Genomic DNA, 21,306 nt, shown 5'->3' with positions numbered 1-21,306 from the left:
CTTCCCGAGAGCCCGCGGCGCCCCGCTCAAGCCGCGTATTTATAGCTCCTGATTCATCTCCCTCTGAAGAAGGATAATAGACGTCGCCATAGAAACGTCGCCAGCGCCTGCGGTGGCGGGGGTCCCGCGCGGGCCCCGCGCCGAGGCCGGCCCCCCCGCCGCGGCGCCGCTCTCACGCCGGGGTTAAGGCCGCGCGGCGGGCGGCCGGGTTCTTTGGCAGCACGGCGGCGGTGGGGTCCTGCCCCGCGGCTCCCCGCTGGCGTCGGCGTGCCCGGCCGGGGCTTGTCGGGGGGTCACGGCTGCCCAGGGGCTAGCGCAGACCCCCACGGGGTACCACGGTCCCCCACGGGGCATCACAGCACCCTGCGGGGTACTGCGGGCACCCATGGGGTGCCACAGACCCCCACGGGGCATCACGGACCCCCCCCAGGGGGGATAATGGCCATGCACAGAGTATCACAGACCCCCCACGGGGTATCATGGACCCCCCCCCCCATGGGGTATCATAGACCCCCCCCCATGGGGTATCACAAACCCCCACAGGGTGTCACAGCCCCCCACGGGGTGTCACAGTCCCCCACAGGGTATCATAGACCCCCCCCCATGGGGTATCACAGACCCCCACAGGGTATCATGGACCCCCACAGGGTGACATGGACCTCCACGGGGCATCACGGACCCCCCCACAGGGTGTTACGGACCCCCACAGGGTATCACGGACCGCCACAGGGTATCACATACCCCCATGGGGTATCACAGACCCCCCCCACAGGGTGTCACTGACCCCCACAGGGTATCACAGACCTCCACGGGCATCACAGACCCCCCCCATGGGGTATCACAGACCCCCACAGGGTATCATGGACCCTCATGGGGAATAATGGTCACCCACAGGGTATCACAGACCCCCATGGGGGTACCACGGACCCCCCCCCCCGCCATGGGGCATCACAGACCCCTCTACAGGGTATCACAGACCCCCACAGGGTGTCACAGTCCCCCACAGGGTGTCACAGTCCCCCACGGGGTGTCACAGACCCCCACGGGGTATCACAGCTGCCCCCGGAGCATCAGTGGGGGCCGCAGAGGGTGTGCTGGGGCAGGGGAGGCATTGGGAGAGGGCTGCGAGGGGCGCTGGGGGCCGAGCAGGGGGGCTTTGGGGGCAGGAGGGCTATGGGGGGGGGGCAAGGGGGCACTGGGGGCTGGTGCCTTAGGGGCAGGGGGGCACTGGAGGAGCCGGGGGGCTGCAGGGGTCCGTGGGCCCTGCTGCAGCGGACGGCTCCGGGCCGCGGACGCCGTTCCCAGCGGCCGGCGCGGAGCGCGGGGCGGGCAGGGTGCCGCGGCCCCCGCTGCCGCCCACCCAGCCGTTGCCCCGCGGCCCGCGGATAACGTTCCCGGAAGATTCGCCCCTGCCCTGATGGAGCCCCGATAACGCCGGGGCGCTTCCTGGCGCGGCCCACGGAAACGCGCCGCTGGGCTATAAACGGCAATAAATATGTATTTGTTTTTTTCTCCCAAGCGGGCTGTGCTTTCCTGCCCGTGGGCGACGGGGCCGGGGGGGCCCCGGGCCGGCCAAGGGGAAGGAAGGGCCGCGGCACGGCTGCAACGCCAAGCCGGAAACCTCCCTGCCGCGGTCCCCTGCCCGGGCGGCTTAGGGTGCAGCGCGGGCGCTCGCCGCCGGCCCCCGCAGCCCGGCCCGAGGATGCACGCCTTCCGGGGGGGCTCGGGTGGCGTGCCAGCCCCGGCCCCGGCGCCTGAGCCCCTCAGGCCACGGGCCAGGGCGCGCCGAGCCCCGCGTCGCCCATCTCCTGCTGGTAGACGCGGTCGAAGCGGGCGCTCTGCTGCGGGGAGAAGTGGTCGCGCCAGTCGCCCACGACGCCTGCGGGAGGGCAGAGCGGGCTGCAGCCGGTGCCGGCCCGGGGCGGCCGGTTCCCCCGGCCCCACGACACCCCCCCGCCTCCCCCCAGCCCGGCCCCTCACCTTTCCTCATGAAGCAGCCCTGGCTGTGGTCCATGATCTCGCAGGGGATGAGGCTGTAGTTGGCCATGGCGTTGTCCCGCATGGCGGCGAAGCTGCAGTGCTGCTCCAGGCTGCCCAGCGTCTCGGGCGCCGGCGGGCAGCCCAGGAAGGCGCCGAGCCGCTCCGCGGCGCCCCGCAGGTCCTGGGCCAAGGGGCCGGGTGAGCCGGGCTGCCCCCGGCCCCGGGCAGCCGGCCGGGGTGGGGGGAACCGAGGCGGGGGCTCACCTGGTGCAGCTCCTCGTAGGTGATGTAGATGATGTCCAGGGCCTGGCGCTGGCCCAACCAGCCCTTGACGTGGTCGAACCAGGAGCCGTACTGCACTGCGGGGGGGTGGGAGGGGGATGCACGGGGTCACGGGGCACCCGGGGCCACCGCGGTCCCCGCGGCCGTCCCCGCGGCCCCGGCCCTTACCCCTGCCCTCGAGGAACTGCACCAGGAAGGCGTCGAAGGAGCCGGGGTCCGGCAGGAACTTGGCCAGCCGGTGGAAGTGGTAGAAGGAGACGGCCACGTCCTTGGGGTTCCTGCTCACGTAGATGACCTGGCGAGCGCCGGCGGGCGTCAGCGGGCGCCGCGCCGCCCCGGCATCGCCCCGGCTCCCCTCGCGGCACGGCTCCCGGCACCGCGCGGCCACGGCAAGGGGATTTCTGGCTCAGCACCCATCGCTCCACCCTGCCCGGCCGCGGGAACTCAGAAAGCCCCAGCTAATCACCCCGGCCGGGGAAAGCCCCATGGGCGCGGGATCCCCCATCACCTTGGCTTTGCTCTGCTGGAGCGCTGGGGCCAGGACGCGGGCGGGCAGGTGGCTGGTGATGAGCCGGTGCCCGGCCGTGTCCTGCAGCGTGTCCTTGAAGTAGATCTGCTCCAGCCAGGGCGCCCGCACCCAGTTGGGGATGGTCCTGGCCGGCAGCACGTCCCCGTTGCTGTACAGCAGGGTCAGGATCTCCTGCATCCACGTGGTGCCTGGGAGAGGCGGGCGTCAGGGCAGCCCCCCCACCGCCACGCAGGGCACAGCACGGCTGTCACAGCGTGGCACGGGTGGCACAGCAGCCGTGCATTGCACAGCAGAGCATGGCATGGCATGGCACAACCGTGCCACAGCATGGCACAGTATGGCATGGCACAGCACAGTATGGCACGGCCTGGCATGGCACAGCACAGCATGGCATGGCACAGTATGGCATGACACGGCACAGCATGGCATGGCACAGCACAGCATGGCATGGCACAGTATGGCATGGCACGGCACAGCACGGCACAGTACAGCATAGCACGGCACAGCATGGCATGGCACAGCACAGCACAGCACAGCGTGGCACGGCACTGTTTGGGGCAGGCAGCTCAGCCTTGCCCCACTGAGTCCCCCAGCCAGTTACAGTGGGGCAGCCTCCACCTGGGTCTGCAGCGTCCGGCTGGGGACAGGACAGGGATGGGGATAGGATGGGGCTGGGGCCGGGGCTGGGGCTGGGGCAGGGGACAGGATGGAGCTGGGGACAGGACAGGGCTGGGGACAGGACGGGGCTGGGGACAGGATGGGGCTGGGGCTGGAGCTGGGGCTGGGGCTGGGGACAGGACAGGGCTGGGGACAGGATGGGGCTGGGGCTGGGGCTGGGGACAGGACAGGGATGGGGCTGGAGCTGGGGCTGGGGCCGGGACGGAGCAGGGGACAGGACAGGACTGGGGACAGGACAGGGCTGGGGACAGGATGGGGCTGGGGACAGGATGGGGCCAGGACTGGGGACAGGATGGGGCTGGGGACAGGGCTGGGGATAGGACAAGGCTGTGGCTGGAGCTGGGGCCAGGGCTGGGGACAGGATGGAGCTGGGGCTGGGGCTGGGGACAGGACAGGACTGGGGACAGGATGGGGCTGGGGCTGGAGCTGGGGCTGGAGCTGGGGCTGGGGCTGGGGACAGGATGGAGCTGGGGCTGGAGCTGGGGCTGGGGCTGGGGTCAGGACAGGACTGGGGACAGGACAGGGCTGGGGACAGGATGGGGCTGGGGCTGGAGCTGGGGCTGGAGCTGGGGCTGGGGCTGGGGACAGGACAGGGCTGGGGACAGGACAGGGCTGGGGCTGGAGCTGGGTACGGGGCTGGGGCCGGGACGGAGCAGGGGACAGGACAGGACTGGGGACAGGACAGAGCTGGGGACAGGACAGGGCTGGGGACAGGATGGGGCCAGGACTGGGGACAGGACAGGGCTGGGGACAGGGCTGGGGATAGGATGGAGCTGGGGCTGGAGCTGGGGCTGGGGCTGGAGCTGGGGCTGGGGCTGGGGCTGGGGCTGGGGACAGGACGGGGCTGGGGACAGGATGGGGCTGGGGCTGGAGCTGGGGCTGGAGCTGGGGCTGGGGCTGGGGACAGGACAGGGCTGGGGACAGGATGGAGCTGGGGACAGGACGGGGCTGGAGCTGGGGCTGGAGCTGGGGCTGGGGCTGGGGACAGGACAGGACTGGGGACAGGATGGAGCTGGGGACAGGACGGGGCTGGGGCTGGAGCAGGGGACAGGACGGGGCTGGGGACAGGACGGGGCTGGGGCTGGAGCTGGGGCTGGAGCTGGGGCTGGGGCTGGGGACAGGACAGGACTGGGGACAGGACAGGGCTGGGGACAGGATGGAGATGGGGCCGGGACGGAGCAGGGGACAGGACGGGGCTGGGGACAGGATGGGGCTGGGGCTGGAGCTGGGGATGGGGCTGGGGACAGGACGGGGCTGGGGACAGGACAGGGCTGGGGCTGGGGCTGGGGCCAGGACAGGACTGGGGACAGGACAGGGCTGGGGACAAGATGGAGCTGGGGCCGGGACAGAGCAGGGGACAGGACGGGGCTGGGGACAGGACGGGGCTGGGGACAGGATGGAGCTGGGGCCGGGATGGAGCAGGGGAGGGTTTGGAGGCAGCTGGCCGGGGCTGGTGGGTTGCTCGGTGCTTGTCGGGGGGCCGGGGGTCTCGCCGGCCGCGGGGGCTGCGCCGGGGGGACGACGGCCGTGGGGCTCCGCGGGGCGGGAGGCGCCTGCGCCTGCCGAGGGGCTGGCAGGGGGCCCTCTGCCACGTCCCGCCGCGGCCATGCCCGGGGCCGCGCGGCCGAGCCTGCCTGCCTCCCCCGGCCCGGGGTCCCCCCTGCCCGCCCGCCCGCCTCCTCCCTGTCCCCAGCCCCTCCGGCCCCGGCCCCGCCGCCGGCTCTCACCTGACTTGGGGTAGGTGGCGATGACCACGTCACTGTCACGGAAGGGGAAGGTGGCGGCGAAGTGCAGGGACTCCTTGGTGTGGAGGTGGCCGGGCAGGGAGATGCCGGCGAAGGTCTCTGTCACCTCCATCCGGTCCATGTCCCCACCGCCTGGCAGACGGATGCTGAAGCCGGCTTAAAATAGCTGCAAAAGAGGAAGCTGGCTGCGGGGCGGGAGGCCGCGGCCCCCCCCAGGCACATTCCTCGCCGGAGGCCAGGCCGGGGGCCCCGGCAGGGCAGGCGGCCGCGGGGCCGAGGCCGGGGCGGCCACCGCCTCGTCCCGCCACCGCGCTGCTGGCGGCGGCGTGGGCCGAGCCACGTGCCTCAGTTTCCCCACTGCCGCGCGAGGGGGACGGCGGCTGCGGACGGGGCAGGGTGGTTGGGGGGGGGGGAACGGGGGACGGCACCGCAGCCCGGTGCAGCATCCCGGCCTCGTGCCGGGCCCCGGCTGCCGCGCGGGCGGCCCCAGCCCTCGGGGCCGAGCCGCCGGATCGCTCCTCCGGGCTGGGGCCGGCGCCGCAGACGCTTTCCCCGCCGCTGGGCACGCCTGGGCGCCGGGGCGGCACGCCAGCAGCCGGGCAGCCCGCACGGCCGCGGCCGGGCGCGGGGGCTGGCGGGTGCCACCCAGGGGCGCCAGGCCCCGGCGGGCGCGGGGAGCCGCTGGGAGGAGGCGCCGGCGCCGTGCCCGGGCGCTGCCGGGGCGCGGGGCCAGGTTTATGGCGCTGGCTGGTGGTTATTTATTCACCAGGGGAGGGGGAGGACGATGAGGCCGGGAAGACGCTCCCGGGGCAGGCGCTCCGGAGGGCTGGCGGCGGCGGCGGCAGGTCGCCCCGGCCAGCGCCCGCCGGGTCCCGCCGCGCCGGGCCGAGATGCTGCGCGGGAGCGTCCTGGTGCTGTGCCTGCTCCTGCCGTGCCGGGGCCAGCCGCACCGCCAGGAGGCCGAGCGCATCATGGGGACCACGCCGGTGATCGACGGGTGAGTGCGGCCCCGGCGGCCGGCGCCACGGCCCCCACCGCACGGCCGCCCCGCCGGGTATTCCCCCCGCGCTCCTCCCCTGGCCCCCGCAGGGCGCGGGCCACGTGCCGCGGCCCCTCCGTGCCCTGCCGACGGCTCCAAAGGTTGTCGCGGCCCCTGGCGCGCCGGCTGGGGACTCTGCTCGGCTCGGCCTCCCGGCAGCGCTCTCAGTTCCCCGAGAAACCCCCCCGGGCCTGAAAGTCCCAGAGGGCCGGGGGATCCCCAAGCTGCGCACCCCGGGGCCGCGCGTCACCGAAGATGCCGGGGGGGATCCTGGAGCCGTGCACTGCCGGCGATGCCGGGGGGGATCCCGGAGCCGTGCACTGCCGGCGATGCCGGGAGGCAGGGGCAATCCCCACGCCGTGCACCCTGGAGCCGTGCACTGCCGGCGATGCCGGGGGGGATCCCAGGGCCGTGCACTGCCAGCGATGCCGGGGGGGATCCCAGGGCCGTGCACTGCCGGCGATGCCGGGGGGGATCCCAGGGCCGTGCACTGCTGGCAATGCCGGGGGGGATCCCAGGGCCGTGCACTGCCGGCGATGCCGGGGGGGATCCCAGGGCCGTGCACTGCTGGCAATGCCGGGGGGGATCCCAGGACCGTGCACTGCCGGCGATGCCGGGAGGCAGGGGCAATCCCCACGCCGTGCACCCTGGAGCCGTGCACTGCCGGCGATGCCGGGGGGGATCCCAGGGCCGTGCACTGCCGGCGATGCCGGGGGGGATCCCAGGGCCGTGCACTGCCAGCGATGCTGGAAGGCAGGGGCAATCCCCATGCCGTGCACCCTGGAGCCGTGCACTGCCGGCGATGCCGGGGGGGATCCCCGCTCCTTGCACCCCAGGCCGCGCGCAGGGCAGGGTGCTGGGAAGCCTGGGGCCAGGCTGTCCCAGGGGAGCGAGCAGCCCCTGCAGCTGAGCCCGGCTGGGGAAGTTCACACTCAGGGCAAACCAGCCCCCGGGGGTCATGTCCTCAGGGGTGTCCCCAGCCTCAGGACAGGTCCCACAGGCGCTGTTCCCGGCAGTGCCGGCACCCAGCCCGCCGGCACAGCCCATGCTCCCGGCACCCTTGCGGCTCCGGTCCTCCGCGGGGGTCACCCAGGGCCCTGCAGGGCTGGAGCCGCTGCCCAGGGGTCGGTTGCACTGGCCGGCGTGGGGCCAGCGTGCGGGCCACGTGCCACCGCCGCCTGGGCACGGGCAGCCCCTGGGTACCGGTGTGGGCCAGGCGCAGCGGAGGACGTGGTGGGCCGTGACGCAGGAGAGGAGGAGTGGGAGCCTGCTCGCGCCTCGGGCACTTCCCCAGCGCCGCCACGGGGGGCATGACGCTGTGGCGGGGTGCAGACGGGGAGGCCTGCAGCGGGCGAGGGGTCAGCGCGGGTGGCCGCACCGAGGGTCTCGCTGGCGACATGGCCCCACGCGGGGCCGTCCCCAGGGAGCCACCTGCCCCCTGCTCCCAGTCGATGCCCCTTGGGCGGCCCTTCCCAGGGGGCACGGACTGATCGGGGGCTGGACAGGCAGAGGGGCAGGTAGATGGGCCGATGGATGGATGGACAGACGGATGGATGGATGGGCAGATGGACAGATGATTGGGTGGATGGATGGATGGGTAGATGGATGGATGGATGGGTAGATGGATGGATGGATGGGCAGATGGATGGGTGGGTGGCCAAACAGATGGCTGGATGGGGGGGCCAGCTGGACAGGCAGCTGGACCCCCCCCTTACCCACGCTGGCCCCCCTGCCCAGGCACAACGACCTGCCCTGGCAGCTCCTCAAGCTGTTCAACAACCGGCTGGGGCTGCCGGAGGCCAACCTGACGCTGCTCAACGACACCCACACCAACATCCCCAAGCTGCTCCACGGGCACGTGGGTGGGCAGGTGGGACGGCCAACTGGGGGCACCGCACTGGCACCGGGCACCGGGGCGGGCAGGGGGACACAGAGCCGGGCACTGGGGTGGGCAGGGGACATGGAGCTGAGCACTGGCATGGACAGGGGACACGGAGCCGGGCACTGGCATGGGCAGGAGGACACAGAGTCAGGCAGCAGGGTGGACATGGAGCTGGGCACCAGGGCGGGCGGGGGATGCTGAGCCAGCTGCTGAGCCGGGCAGGAGATGCTGAGCGGGGCAGCGGGGCCAGGAGAGCCATGCCGGGCGATGCTGGGGGTGCTGGGGGCACGAGCGGAGCCGGTCCCTGCCTGGGACCCTGCAGCCCTGCACCGCCGGGCTGCGCTGAGGGTCCGGTGCTGATGGGGTCCCGTCCCGGGCAGTTCTGGTCCGTGTACGTGCCCTGTGAAACGCAGGACAAGGACGCGGTGAAGCGCACGCTGGAGCAGATAGACGTGGTGCACCGCATGTGTGAGCTCTACCCCGACACCTTCTCCTGCGTCGTCGACAGCGCTGGTGAGCGGCCGCGGGGACGGCCACCGTGGGGATGGGGACAGCCGGCGGGGGCTGCAGGGACACGGCGTGCCCCGTCCCCGGCTGAGGGCCCGCTGCGCTCTTGCAGGCATCGAGCAGGCTTTCCGGGACAAGAAGGTGGCCAGCCTCATCGGGGTGGAGGGGGGCCACTCCATCGACAGCAGCCTGGGCGTCCTGCGCACCTTCTACCGCCTGGGCGTCCGCTACATGACCCTCACCCACAGCTGCAGCACGCCCTGGTAGCGGCCGGGGGCTGCCAGGACGGGGACGCGGCCAGGATGGAGGATGCAGCAGGGATGGGGATGCGGCAGGAATAGGGGATGAGGCCAGGATCAGGGATGCAGCAGGGACAGGGATGGAGCCGGGTTGGCGACGTGGCTGGGATGGGGAATGCAGTCGGAATGAGGATGCAGCAGGGACGGGGACACGGCCGGGATGGGGACATGGCCAGGAGGGGGGATACAGCTGGGACAGGGATGCAGCCGTGATGGGGACAGGTCTGGGATGGGGGATGCAGCTGGGACGGGGATGCAGCCAGGATGGGAACAGGGCTGGGATGGGGGATGCAGTGGGGATGGAGATGCAGCTGGGATGGGGACAGGGCCTGGATGGGGACATGGCCAGCACGGGGGGACACAGCAGGGATGAGGACAAGCAGCAGGAGAGGGGCAGGGGCTCCAGGGCTCGGGGCCACCCTGACGCCGCCACCGCTTCGCAGGGCCGATAACTGGCTCGTGGACACCGGCAGCGAGCAGCCCTTGCACGACGGCCTCTCGCCCTTCGGGCTGGTGAGTGGGGGCAGCCCCGGGGACGGCGTCGGGCTGCAGGACCCGGGGCCAAGCACCGGTGATGTCCCGGAGCGGCAGCCAAGCCCTGGGACATGCCACTGTGCCCCCCAGCCGCTGCAGCCAGCCCCCTCCTGGGTTTTTAAGCAGCGGAGCGGGTGCCCTGGGTGCATGGTGTCCCGTGGTTCGGCCCCGTGCACCCCTCGCCCACCCCGTCCCCGTCCCCCAGACGGTGCTGCAGGAGATGAACCGCCTGGGCATGATCGTGGACCTGGCCCACGTGTCGGTGAAGACCATGAAGGACGCGCTGACCCTCTCCAAAGCCCCCGTCATCTTCAGCCACTCGTCCGCCTACAAACTCTGCCCGCACCGGCGCAACGTGCCCGACGACGTGCTGCAGCTGGTGGTGAGCGGCCGGGCCGGGGCGGGCGGCGGGCGGCGGGGGCCGGCGGGGGGCTCAGCGCCGCCTCTCGTCCCCCCCCCAAGGCCGCCACCGGCAGCCTGGTGATGGTCAACTTCTACAACGAGTACGTGACGTGCCGGGACACGGCGGCGCTGGCCGACGTGGCGGGTGAGCGGGGCTCCGGGGGCGCGCGGGCCGGGGCGGGCAGCTGGCCGCGGCCCCTCACCGCGGCCCCTGTCCACCCACAGACCACATGGACCACGTGAAGAAGGTGGCCGGCGTCGAGGCCGTCGGCTTTGGCGGCGACTACGACGGCGTGCCGGGGTAAAGGCGGCGGCGGCGGGGAGCGGGCCGGCGGCGAGGGTGCCCGCCGGGTTTCGCGGTGGGGTGCGCGGGAGCAGGGTGCCGCGGGGCTCGGCTGCCCCCGACCTCCGGCTGGCGCAGGCTCCCCACCGGCCTGGAGGACGTGTCCACCTACCCGGCGCTGGTGGCCGAGCTGCTGGCCAGGGGCTGGACCGAGGCCGAGCTGAGGGCGGCCCTGGCCGAGAACCTGCTCCGCGTGTTCAGGAAGGTGGAGGAGGTGAGCGGGGCGCGGGGGCGCGGGGACGGGGCGGCGTGGGGACACGGCGGGTGCTGGGGGCGTGGGGACACAGAGAAGTGTGAGGACATGGGGGATGCAGGGGTGCAGGGGGCACGGGGATGCACGGGGGAGTGCAGGGACACAGGGGGCATGGGGGCACAGGGGGGCCAGGGACACATGGGGTGGCAGGGGGATAAAGGGGGGCACGGGGGTACAGGGGGCGTGGGGATGCACAGGGCGGCATAGGCACACAGGGGTGCAGGGGGCACAGGGACACACAGGGTGACGCGGGGACACAGGGGGCGCAGGGGCATGGGGACACAAGGGGCGACACGGGGACAAAGGGGACACAGGGACGCACAGGGCGATGCGGGGACACAGGGGGCACAAGGGTGCAGGGGGCACAGGGATGCACAGGGACACAGGAGGCACAGGGACGCACAGAGTGGCGTGGGGACACGGGGATGTTTGGGGCAGCGCGGGGACATGCAGGGGACAGGGACGCCAGGGGCAGCCCAGCAACGCGAGGCAGGATGCACGGGGCCCGGGGACGCCCGGGGGTCGCGCGGCGGCCGGCGGGACACTGGGACGAGCAGGGGCAGGGGGACAGGCGGGGCTCGGGCCGGCGGGGCTGGCACAGGCACGCGCCGGGCGGCCGGCGGGGACGCAGGGCAGCGCCCTGTCCTGGCCGCAGGTGAAGGCAGCCCTGCAGGGCACGGCAGCCCACGAGGAGCCCATCGCCTTCGAGGAGCTGGCGGGCGAGTGCCGGACGCCGTACGGGTACCCCAGCGGCGCCGGCCCTGCCCGGCTCCTGCCGCCGGCCCTGGCCCTGGCGCTGCCCCTGCTCGGCGCCCTGCTCTAGCGCCGCCGCCAGCGTGCGGGCGCCCGGCCCCGCTGCCCCGTCCCGCCAGCAGAAGCCCCGCTTGGAGCCCCGCCGGGAGCCCAGGGCCCCCGCAGACGCCTTCGCTCCGGCCCGACCGCCCCGGGAGAGGGTCCTGCGCCCCCACCTCCGCCCCGGCCCCGTCGCGGTGCCCGGCAGCCTGCGGCGCCCCAGCGGCCCCCCAGGCCCGGAGCAGGCGCCGGGAGCCGCGGGGCGCCGGGACGCCCTTCCCCACGCTCGGCTCCGAGCTGCGACCGCACCGGGAGTGATGCATCGCTGCAACAGGCGGCAGGGCTGGCTGTAGGGCTGCCTCCGCAGGATGCTTACATTAATCATTAGCTAATTAATTGGCTATTCAATCATCTCGTTAGCAATTTCCTCTCACATTTGGGAACAGCCTGTCTTCAGCGCGGAGGCGGCTTTGGGCACCAGGAAAACAGGCTGGCGAAGGAGAGCCATCTTCCTGTGGCGTTCACGACTTGGCTGCGGCGCAGAGCGCCGGCTGGCAGCCGACGAGCCCCCGGCACCCCCCGGCGCAGCGTCGGCGGCCCGCGCGGCCAGGGCCTCCTGCGCGGGGGAAGCGGGCGCGTCCCCCTCCGGTGAAGCTGCCGTGGCGGGGGCCCGTGGCACAACCTGGCCAGAAAACACCCCCCCACGGAGGGCCAAGCCGGGAACCTCCCCCCGAAGGATATTTGCCCAGCCGCCGCCGCCTCCCCGAGGGCTGGGAAAGGTGCAGCGAAGCGCGCGGTCAGCTGGGCAGCCCAGAAAGGAGGCTGGGGGAAGGAGCTAGACGCGAGCCAGCCGCCCCGGCCTCCCCGAGCCGGCGTCAGCTCCTGCAGTCACGCGAGGGGAAGCGGTAGGCAGGTGCGGGGGAAGGCGCCGGGCCCCGTGGCCGAGGATGTCAGGCCTCTCTTCCCCTCAGCCACCCCCAGACAAGGTCCTGGCCCCGGGGAGCCACAGCTCTGGCGGGGAAAGGGAGCTGGCTGCTTTGCTGCTGCAGGGCAAGAGGAAGCAGGGAGGGCTGCGGTGCACCAGACCGGCCTCTTCCTCCTCCTACCTTGGCCACTGCCCTGGAAGCGACCTCCCTGCCCCGGCCCAGGCTTCGTCTCCACGCTGCTCCACCGTGGCCAGGGGGACCGCAAACCCCCGTCTGAGCCCCCAGACACACAGAGATGGATGTTCAGGGATTGTTTATTTAAAACAGCAGAGGGTAATCAACAGGCGTTCGGAAAAGAAGAAAAAGGCAAATGAAACAAGCTTTAAAAAAACCAAACCAGAAAACATCACACAGACCATTTACAGAGGCAGGGTCTCCTTGGGGCCGGCGAGCACCTCCCCGTGCGCAGCCCCACGGAGGGCATCTGCGCAGGGCTGGGCTGCTGCCAGCCCCGCCAGCACCCCAACGGCTGCTCCCGGGCCCGTAGGAGGGGCGCTCCCGGCTGCGGTCCCCAGCAATGCCCGCCCAGGACTGCCCTGCGGTGCTTCCCCGCTGCAGCGGGCACAGGGGAAGAATGCTCTCTAGGCCATGGGACACCTACTGCCAAGGCCACTGAACTCCTAAGAAACAACCAAGGGAGCAAAAAGTGTCTTTGCTACAGGTGCTGCACGGTCGGCCTCTGGCCACAGGCAGCCCGCAGGCAGAGCGGCGCACAGCCGGAGCGGGGCATCCGCTGCCCCTGGAGGCTGCACTGGGCCACTCTCCCTTCCCCCCAACACTTGCTTTTCCCTTCCATTAGCGGCAAAGGGTCCTACTTGGAGCACAGCCCAAAGCAGCAGCTGTGCACGACTTCAAATTCCCTTAAAAACTGATTCTTTGAACAGAAAACTCTGATGAATCATACCCACCCTGCTGTAGCAGGACTGGCCGCACAGCCTAAGCTGCACACAGCACAGCTCGGCGCTGTCAGCACGCATGGCACCGTGCCAGCTCCTGCACGGCGTTATCAACTGACGAGGTGGGGACAGTGGAGAGGAAAAGGCAGCAGAGATATCCAAGGGTCAAGCCAGAGCGAGGGGACAGCGCAGGGACACACGCTGTCAGGATGGTTTGCCATTCACGGTCACACCCAACCTCCTGGGAGATATTTAGGAACAAGGCTGGGGAAGGCTGTTGTCACCATGGCTCCTAGCCCAGGAGTGGAAGTTGCTGTGATTTAGTCCCAATTGCTGGATGTCAGGCTACATGGGAGGTCACTGCCTGGAAAACACTTCCACAGCTCAGCAGTTGGCAGATAGCGAACGTGTGGATTTATACTTAAACACAAACAAACTCATGCTTGTGCAGGGCAGGTCAAACGTTTTAAAGGTCACTTTGTGGCAAAGAGATGCAGGGAGATTTGCCCACCAAGAGTTAGCAATTGGCAAGGTAAAGTTTGCAAACAGGGCACCAACTGATGGCTGTAAACTGCATTAACGATGGCTTGGGAAGGTCACTGCTAGCAAAAGAGACACCATGGCACAACCACACCTTCTGGCAAGGCACTAACCCTCCCAGAACACCACAGGCAGGAAGACAACCCAGGCCAGAGTCCCCTTCCCAGCCAACTGCAACGCAAAAGGAATTCCTACGTCTCTCCCTGCTCCATATAAAGTTAGTGGCTGCGAGTCCTTAGGAAGGGGCTGCCCACAGCTCAGAGGCCCAGTCTAAAATAGGTAATGAAAGTGTGCTACGTGGGGAGGAGTCAGGCACCAGCACCCGAGAAGACTCTGCAATCAACCTCCAGAAAGACTCATTTAGTGTTAAATCTGGAGCAGCATGTTGCTCTCATCCAGAAGCCCTGGAATGCTGTGAGAAATCAGCAGCACCCCTCAAAGGAAAAACACCCTGAAATCAGAACCGGCAAAGTATTTTCCAAGCCAGAGCAAGGCTGCGTTTGCTCAGCAAACCCCCGCCAGGATCTCTGCCTGCTCTGGGAGAAGTCGCCAGCCTCACATCATAAAAGAAGGGTCTAACCAGAGCCAGGCAGGGCTGGGAACGTGCTGATGAAGGAGGGGTTGGTCAGCTCTGCCTGGCTAGTTGGGTCAGAGCAAGGATGTAGCAGAGGCTGTGGGGAAGGAGTCCCAGGGCCCCCTCCACCCCCACACACCATACAACTAGTGTGAGGCAGCAGTCCGCAGGGATGATGGGAGACCTTAATTTCGTAAGGCAGCCAACCTGGAAGGGAGAAAACAAGAATGAACCGACACGAGAGCAGCAGGAAACAGCCGTGAGTCACAAAGACCCTTCAGCCAGTGAGCGCAGAGAAGATATCCATCAGAATATGGAAATCAGAATATATGCTCAGAATCCATCCTCCCATGGCAGAGATGCAGGAGATCCTGCCCTGGAGCACACAGCCATAACTGCCTGTGGCACTGCCTGTGCTTGTTGGGGCAATCTCTCATCAATGCAGCTGAGGTGCTGCAGAACAAGGGTTCCCAGCTTCTCTTCTGGGTGCCTCATGACCACAGCCAGCCCGGTCCCTCTCCCAGGGCCATTCCCACCTCCAAGGCGAGGGCTCCTGCAGCACGCGGATGCTCACTGCCTCGGGGCTCACTGCCAGATGGATCTCAATTGGGGCTGCATGGGGAGCAGTGGGGAGGGAATGGGAAGAGGAAGCTCATCAGCTTCTCCTGGGGCAGTTCCAGAGAGACAGCCTGTTCCTGGAGCTGTTTGAAGGTCAGTGCCAAGCGTTCCCAGAGCAGCAGCAGCTGCGTGAGGGTGAGCACAGAGCAGGGGGAGACTGTTTCGTGCCAAATCAACGAACGCTCACCACACAGCGCCAGAAGCCACCTCCGGGCCCTGGTGGCCACAGCCCTGAATGCCACCTTGCCTGCCTGCACCCTCCCCAAGTACCGTGGGGGCTGCCTGGCTCTGGCTTGCCTGAGCATGCCAGGGTCCAGAGGGGGCTCAGCACTTGCTCAGCCTCCCACATTGGGCAAACCCATTCCCTTTTTGTCAGTGCGGGATTCCTGGGAAAAACTGAAGTTGCCTTGATGCACAGCAAAGGATCTGGAAGAGAACAAACCTTCGCGAGAGTTGGTCTTCTTGAGTGCGGACTGAGCTCTCCCCTACAGCCGAAGCACCCTCAGGGAGCTGGTTGAGTTGGTCCATGATCTCCAGGCCGTTCTCCTCTGCGATCTGGACGATGAGGCTGTCCACCTGCTCCTGCGGGGTGGTCAGCGTGGTAGCAGAGCTCATGGAGTCCTCCATCACCTGCAATGGAGACAGCATGTCACCCTGCCCCACCGGCAAAACCACCTGGCCCAGCCCATGCCTAGCTTCTTCACCTAAAGAACCAGTTGCAGACCCCTTAGGGGCCACCGGTTCCCTTAACCCAAATGGTCTCTGCAGCCTCAAGCCTGTCAGCAGAGCTACAATGAAAGGCAGGGTGCAAGGTCCAGTTCTGCCAGACCCAGTCTGGGTAACCTCTAGTTACGATACAAGGACAGTGATCTTGCCTCTTCCCTCCTTTCTGCATAATGTGCCTCTTCACATGGCAAACGCCTTCCTCATTAGGCAGCAGAGCCTAGTCCTGCCCATCTCATACACAAAACAGAACCACACGAACACCACATGTGTTTTCCCACACTGTACCCTGGTGTCTCCAAGGGGAACACAGTGCTTCTCTGCAAGCCTGAGTTACAACTGAGACCTAGCTCTCTCCTCAGAGGCAGCATGACACTGCAGTTCACAGATCTTGCATGAGACAAGCCCTCCTCCCAAACCCAGTAGCTTCCAGTCCTCACGGACCTCTCTGAGGCCACGAGCACTCACCGATGTATGAACATCCAAATTCTGGACCTGCTGCTCAAATTTGTCCATCACTGCAGACACCTTCTGCAGATCCATGGAGCTCAGAGCCTTGTCCAAGGCCTTGGTCACCTGAGCCATGTTTTTTGTCACCTGCAAGAGGAAATTGTTTTATGGATGCTCCTCAAAAGCAAGATCTCATCACCACCGAAAACAAAACCTGGGCCCAGTGAGAGAGAAGTCAGCATTACTGATGCTCTTGCCAGCACTACAAGGCAGGACAAGCTCTGCCTGCTCACAAAAACATGCTGCTGTCAGCTCTCCAGACAGTCACTTTGTAAGCTCAGCCTGGCTGCAGGTTTGTCGAACAACAGACAGTTACTCTAGATACCTACCCGGGTGTTTCAGAGGCTGCACCAGTCTGAGGGTCTGAACTAACTATAGGGCTTCATCAGACCCTTGTTCAGGGACAGGGAGGTCCAAGAGGGTTGGAAGTAGGCAAGCAGAATGGACGAAGCAACATTCGCTCTCTGCAGGGCACAGATCAGTCTCAGAGCCCCAAGCCCAAGCAACAGAGGCTCTTACCCCCTTCATTGTCACTGCTGTCTGGACCTTGGAGGCCACCGCATCCACTCGGGAAGCCATGCGAAGCCAGTTGAGCCCCTCGTTCTTCTTGCGGATCGCATTCTCTGCGTAGACACGAGCACATTCCACGTTCTTCTGCTGGAGAGCCTGGAAGAGCGAAGAGCAACTGTCTGCACAAACAATCCACTTCACATTTCATAAACAAGCATCTTTCATTTCTGCCTGACAGAAGAAAGGCAGAAACACGTCTCGTGACCCCTATAAATACTGAACACACCCTTGGAAAGGAATTAAGTTCTTTCCAGTTATGCCAGTGATGTATGACGTCCATTCCTGACGGAGTCAAGATATAAGGGCAGGACTTAAAACATTTTGAGACCAACCTGGCACACACCAAGGACTGGAGAGGGAAGACTGCCCATTTCCTCTAGTCCCTAACAGCACACACCCGGCAGGGCAGAAGGCAAGGCACAATTTCCAGCTGCTCGCACAGTGAGGAGGGCTGGCACCGCCGGTATGGCAGTGCCAGAGGTGACAGGGCCTCGCTTGGAGGACCAGGCCCAGCAGAAGGCACCAGCAGCTCTGCGCACACGGCAACCTCTCACCTACCTTTTTGACTTTGGCTTGCTCAGCCTTGGAGTCTTTCTCAGCTTTCTTGGCAAGCTTCTCCAACTGCTTTGCTGTGAACTGGAGCAAAAGTGATGAGTTAGCACTAGGACACAAAGGGGTCAGCAACAGCACAGACCCACACGGTCCCAGGCTGCCCGGAGGCTTGGGGTCACCAGAGCATGCAGCAGCTGCTTTGGCGGGCTGGCACCCGTGCCCAGGCTCGCTGCTACGCTGACGCGGCCTCTGGCTGATTTCAAGAGGTGGAGGCGTGGCGAGCAGCAAGTTCTAAGTGGAGCACTGGCTCCCTCTGCCCGAGCAGCGTCGCTGCCCTGACCCTCCGGCCGTGTGGGCTAGTGAGAGAGTTTGACATCTTGACCCTGAGGGCTGGAGACTCCCAGAACACAAACCGAGAGGTTCGTTTTTTCCCCACTTCCCAGAAAGGGATTAACCAGGGAGTGCCCGAGGGCAGAGGGCGGGTGTGAGGCAGGAACTCGCTGAGCACCGAGGAACATCCTTCCCGACCCAGCATGCCTGGTCTGACTCAGTGCGATGGGAACCAGAGCCCAGCAGGATAAATCTAGCTAAATGGCTCCCTCTTCCCGCAACCACCAGCATCAGCAAGGCTCCCACGACAGGGAAGAGACAGAGCTGCAGCATCTCGGTGCTTTCTTGAAGGCAGATCTCTGCAGGTCAGGATTTCCTTCTTTTCCTAGGAAAAGCAGCTTTTTTTTTTTTTTTAACACCCTGCTTGTTCCTCCTCTCTCAGTTAGCAAAGATCAGGGGAGAGCGCGATCTCCAGGCTCCTACTAACGTCAATCTAACGACTGGAAGAAGACCGATCTAGCCCCAGCGGGCTCACAGCGCTTTGCTGCTAACACCGTATCCGAGCGCGGACCCTCCCGACGCCCTCAGAGCGCAGAGTCAAGGCCCAGCCGTCACAGCAGCGCTGTCGGAGGCCGCCGTGGCTCGGGCGAGGCCTGCCTGCCCCTCTGCCCCGCGAGGCGAGGCAGGGAAAACTACCCGCAGGGGCAGGAGGGTCCTTGCCCGCCGCAGGTGCTGCAACGGGGCCGTTGCGAGAGAAACCCCGCCGACCGGGGAGCCCCTCCGGAGGGGGGGGAACCGCCACCGGCGGCTTCGGGGCGGCCGGCGGTACGCTGCGGGGAGCTGCCGCTGGGGTCGCCGAGCCGGCCGCGCTCACCTTCAGCTGGAAGAGCGTGTCTGCAAGGGAAGGAGAGCGCAGCCTCAGCGCCGGGCCTGGCCCCGGCCCCGGCCTCGGCCCGCCGCCCCCGCTAGGCCCCGCCGCGGAGCGGGAGGGGAGCGGGCCCCCCCGGGGCTGCCCCACACCCGCCGCCCGGGCCCTGGGGAAGTCCTCGCCGCCCCGCGCCCCTCACCGTCCATCCTGCCCCGCCGCCTCTTCCGGCCGCCGCCGCTTCCGGGGTCGCGCGTCCACCTCTCGCGAGAGCGCGGCCGGCGCGCGGGGTCACGTGAGGGGGGCGGGACGGAAGCCTGAGTGCTCGCCGGGTCCGGAGGGCCTCCCGCCGCCTGGGGCGTGGCGATGCCCTAAGGGGCGTGGCGAGGCTCGAAGGGGGCGGGGCTAGGCTCGAAGGGGGCGGGGCACCGGGAGGGAACGGGCCCCGCCGGTAGACAACGGGTGGTGGAGGGGACCGGCGGGAGGGGACGGGCCAGGCCGGGCCCGGGAGCCATGCAGGGGGGAGCGGCCCGGCGGGGCAGGCCGGGCCCGGGGCTGGCCCCGCTCTGCCCTGGGACAGGGGCCTGGGGGGGGCCGGGGCCTGGGGCACCGCAGGCCTGGGGTCCCCCAGCTGGTCCTGCTCCGCCGCGGGCGGGGCGACTGGGAGGGGGAGGCCCCTGGGCACGGCATGGGGGGCGGCCTGCCCGGAGCGGGGGGCACCGGCAGGGCCGGCGGCCCCCGTACGTGGGGCACGCGGCTCTGGCGGCGGCTTGAAGCCTCTGGCGCAGCCCGGGCGACGGGGCTCGGCCCCTGCCCGCCTCATCCTGAAGCTGGGCCGCGGCCCCGGGGCGGCCGCGCTTCTGCCCGCAGCCCCATCGCAGTCGCCGACGAGTCATAAAGAGCTCCGAGGTCAGCCGGGGCGGCCCCGCGCGGCGCGGCGCCCGCACCTATGGGGCACGCCTTGAGCAGGGTCAGGCGCAGGAAAGGTAACGGGCCTTCCCCCGGCACGGCGGGCCGCTGCGCAGGTGGATGGGGAAACAGCAGCCACGCCGCCGCGTCCCCGGGGCACCCATCCCACGTTGCCTCTGCCCGCGGCCCCGCGGCCGCCACGGGGAACGCCGCGTTCTTGGTTGACACGTGTGTTTCCTCCTGGGTGTCGCAGCACGGGCGAGGGAGCCCGTTAGCGGCAGCTCCGCCGCGGCGCAGGCACAGCCGTGGGGCGCACGCCTTGCCCGGGCGCCGCTTCCCCGGCGCGGGCTGGGCCTGGCTGCGCGCCCTTGTCGGCGCCTCCACGTTGCTCATGAGGGAGCAGCCGTCAACCTAGATTTTCTTGTTGGAAAATGTTTCCTCCAACAGAAGGAAATTTTATACCCAACCTGATCTCCTAGGCAGAAGGAGAGATCAAGGAACAACGTTATTACGGGTTTCCGCTGTGCAGAGTCTCAGTGTGATTGATTTGCTATAAAAGCTTTTTCTCCTACAATGCGATGGTTCCAGTCTTTCTTTTAACTCCACATGCACACAGAAAAAAGAGAGAGAAGAGAAATGGGGCACTTCCTATTGTGCCGTGCTCCCTTTCTGATCAAACAGCCAAGTTTTAATGAGCTGTTTCACTCATAGCAAATGTTCCAGGACATGTGCTTGAAACAGGCAGCGGGAGGGCAGGTGGGAAGCGGCTCCCAGTGACTGCAGGGTCCAGGGCTCTCACCGCAGCCCTGACAATGGGAGAGTTTTATCCGACTTTTCTCCTTTGCGTTCAAAGTCTCCGCTGCAGTGAAAGGCCAGCACGACGTAGCCAGCGGCCAGGACAAGGAGCACAGGCGGGCAGGTCCCGGCGAGCAGCATCCACGCTGCCACAACACCCGCAGCGTCGCGGCCTCCGCCAGCAAGCTGTCGGCGAAACAATCCAGTCATCTGTCAGCAGAGGGACTCCACCAAAAAGGTAGAGGACAGAGAGCAGAGCAGGCGCCGGCTGCGCCCAGGCTGCCCTCCCGCAGCTATGCCCGGGAGGCGTTTGCCTGGTGCGGATTTATGGTCCTGTGCATGGTCCGCATTAAATGACTCCCGTTTTCCCCAGGGAGAAACGAAGGCGCGAGCAGGGCCAGGCCCGGGCCCAGGGGGCGGCTTGTCTGCTGTTGTTGGAGGCAGGGTTGAGGTCCCGGCGGGCTCCCAAGGCACGACAAGTCCGGAGGTCGCCCCTCACCGTGGTGCCGGCTGTGTCCCCCGCTCTGCCCGGGCTCCTGATGGCTCATGCTGCCACAGCTGGCCTTCCCTCTCCCCCTCCCTTGGTTTTCTCAAATCTAGTTCAGTAAAATCCCTCTTCGGCCGGGCCCAGACCTGGTGTTGGTCCATCAGACAGTCTGCTTTGTCAGCACCTGCGTCCTGTACAGTTCCCTCATGCCTCAATGTGCTTCCGCTGGTGTTTTTCACTTCAGAGCAAAGTAGCATGCACAGGATCCCTTACACAAGGCTTTTTCCTCTGTTCCTTTGTTTTTAGGGGAAAAAGTGACCAAGAAGAAAAAAACTCTTCTTCCAAAAATCATTATCACGGGACCCTTGGATGATTCAACCTCACTTAACTCGCTGAACGATCTTCCAGAGTCTCAAACCATCAGAGATGTAGCTGATTATGGGCCCTACCAGCTGCACATGAAGCCCAGCACGGTGGAGGCTTACTATTTCAAGCAAGAGGCGCCCTGAGCGCCGGCGCTGCAGCAGAGCCCCGACGCGTCCCCGGGTGCCCGGACGGGCCGAGCGCCGCTGCCCAGGGCCGGCGCCCCAGCCCGCAGCCCGCAGCCCTCGCCGCTAGCAAGAAAGGAAACTGGTCCCAGCAAAGCCTCTCTCGGCCTCGCTTCCCGCCGCCCTCCGCGGGCACCA

General features: G+C 67.6%; 4 protein-coding genes across 6 annotated transcripts; 2 read left to right on the top strand and 2 right to left on the bottom strand.

The window, feature by feature from the left end:
- Positions 1-1,478: 1,478 nt before the first annotated feature.
- On the bottom strand, positions 1,479-5,496 carry LOC138068476 (sulfotransferase 2B1-like). The gene is made up of 6 exons (XM_068956083.1): positions 5,197-5,496; positions 2,771-2,979; positions 2,431-2,557; positions 2,245-2,339; positions 1,981-2,161; positions 1,479-1,879 (listed from the first exon to the last, which is right to left on the bottom strand). Exons 1-6 carry the CDS (start codon positions 5,333-5,335, stop codon positions 1,764-1,766), a joined length of 867 nt encoding a protein of 288 aa, XP_068812184.1. The 5' UTR covers positions 5,336-5,496; the 3' UTR covers positions 1,479-1,763.
- A 552-nt stretch (positions 5,497-6,048) lies between these two features.
- Positions 6,049-11,433, top strand: DPEP1 (dipeptidase 1). 2 transcript variants are annotated; one of them, XM_068955373.1, is made up of 10 exons: positions 6,049-6,211; positions 7,991-8,123; positions 8,516-8,648; positions 8,755-8,905; positions 9,385-9,454; positions 9,681-9,857; positions 9,938-10,022; positions 10,103-10,178; positions 10,299-10,434; positions 11,147-11,433. In XM_068955373.1, the coding sequence occupies exons 1-10, from the start codon at positions 6,105-6,107 to the stop codon at positions 11,294-11,296; spliced, it is 1,218 nt and encodes a 405-aa protein (XP_068811474.1). In that variant the 5' UTR covers positions 6,049-6,104; the 3' UTR covers positions 11,297-11,433. The 2 variants fall into 2 exon arrangements, with proteins under 2 accessions (XP_068811474.1, XP_068811473.1); XM_068955372.1 differs by having other exon boundaries at positions 11,129-11,433.
- Positions 11,434-12,487: 1,054 nt separating this feature from the next.
- Positions 12,488-19,288, bottom strand: CHMP1A (charged multivesicular body protein 1A). Of its 2 annotated transcripts, XM_068955375.1 has the most exons (7): positions 18,632-18,770; positions 18,439-18,458; positions 17,241-17,318; positions 16,632-16,778; positions 16,071-16,199; positions 15,322-15,509; positions 12,488-14,468 (listed from the first exon to the last, which is right to left on the bottom strand). In XM_068955375.1, exons 1-7 carry the CDS (start codon positions 18,636-18,638, stop codon positions 14,447-14,449), a joined length of 591 nt encoding a protein of 196 aa, XP_068811476.1. In that variant the 5' UTR covers positions 18,639-18,770; the 3' UTR covers positions 12,488-14,446. The 2 variants fall into 2 exon arrangements, with proteins under 2 accessions (XP_068811476.1, XP_068811475.1); XM_068955374.1 differs by lacking the exon at positions 18,439-18,458 and having other exon boundaries at positions 18,632-19,288.
- Positions 19,289-19,378: 90 nt separating this feature from the next.
- On the top strand, positions 19,379-21,129 carry SPATA33 (spermatogenesis associated 33). The gene is made up of 3 exons (XM_068956334.1): positions 19,379-19,415; positions 20,192-20,371; positions 20,927-21,129. Exons 1-3 carry the CDS (start codon positions 19,379-19,381, stop codon positions 21,127-21,129), a joined length of 420 nt encoding a protein of 139 aa, XP_068812435.1.
- The last annotated feature ends 177 nt before the right edge of the window (positions 21,130-21,306 follow it).

This window comes from Struthio camelus, chromosome 10 (assembly GCF_040807025.1).
Source record: "Struthio camelus isolate bStrCam1 chromosome 10, bStrCam1.hap1, whole genome shotgun sequence".
Lineage (NCBI taxonomy): Eukaryota > Metazoa > Chordata > Aves > Struthioniformes > Struthionidae > Struthio > Struthio camelus.
This window is presented reverse-complemented; position numbering and strand designations above follow the sequence as displayed.

What these genes read in the sequence shown, in the direction of transcription:
- LOC138068476 (XM_068956083.1), bottom strand. Translation starts at nt 5,335, where the DNA reads ATGGACCGGATGGAGGTGACAGAGACCTTCGCCGGCATCTCCCTGCCC. An exon ending in TCCAGCAGAGCAAAGCCAAG is followed by an intron (nt 2,558 to 2,770) that starts GTGATGGGGGAT and finishes GGCGCTCGCCAG; the next exon opens with GTCATCTACGTGAGCAGGAA. An exon ending in GCAGTTCCTCGAGGGCAGGG is followed by an intron (nt 2,340 to 2,430) that starts GTAAGGGCCGGG and finishes ACCCCCCCGCAG; the next exon opens with TGCAGTACGGCTCCTGGTTC.
- CHMP1A (XM_068955374.1), bottom strand. Translation starts at nt 19,252, where the DNA reads ATGAGGCGGGCAGGGGCCGAGCCCCGTCGCCCGGGCTGCGCCAGAGGC. An exon ending in ATTTGGATGTTCATACATCG is followed by an intron (nt 15,510 to 16,070) that starts GTGAGTGCTCGT and finishes TCTCCATTGCAG; the next exon opens with GTGATGGAGGACTCCATGAG. An exon ending in GAAGACCAACTCTCGCGAAG is followed by an intron (nt 14,469 to 15,321) that starts GTTTGTTCTCTT and finishes TCTCCCTTCCAG; the next exon opens with GTTGGCTGCCTTACGAAATT.
- DPEP1 (XM_068955372.1), top strand. Translation starts at nt 6,105, where the DNA reads ATGCTGCGCGGGAGCGTCCTGGTGCTGTGCCTGCTCCTGCCGTGCCGG. An exon ending in ACGGGCACGTGGGTGGGCAG is followed by an intron (nt 8,124 to 8,515) that starts GTGGGACGGCCA and finishes CGTCCCGGGCAG; the next exon opens with TTCTGGTCCGTGTACGTGCC. An exon ending in GACTACGACGGCGTGCCGGG is followed by an intron (nt 10,179 to 10,298) that starts GTAAAGGCGGCG and finishes CGGCTGGCGCAG; the next exon opens with GCTCCCCACCGGCCTGGAGG.
- SPATA33 (XM_068956334.1), top strand. Translation starts at nt 19,379, where the DNA reads ATGGGGCACGCCTTGAGCAGGGTCAGGCGCAGGAAAG. An exon ending in CAGGGTCAGGCGCAGGAAAG is followed by an intron (nt 19,416 to 20,191) that starts GTAACGGGCCTT and finishes TTGCGTTCAAAG; the next exon opens with TCTCCGCTGCAGTGAAAGGC. An exon ending in AGAGGGACTCCACCAAAAAG is followed by an intron (nt 20,372 to 20,926) that starts GTAGAGGACAGA and finishes CTTTGTTTTTAG; the next exon opens with GGGAAAAAGTGACCAAGAAG.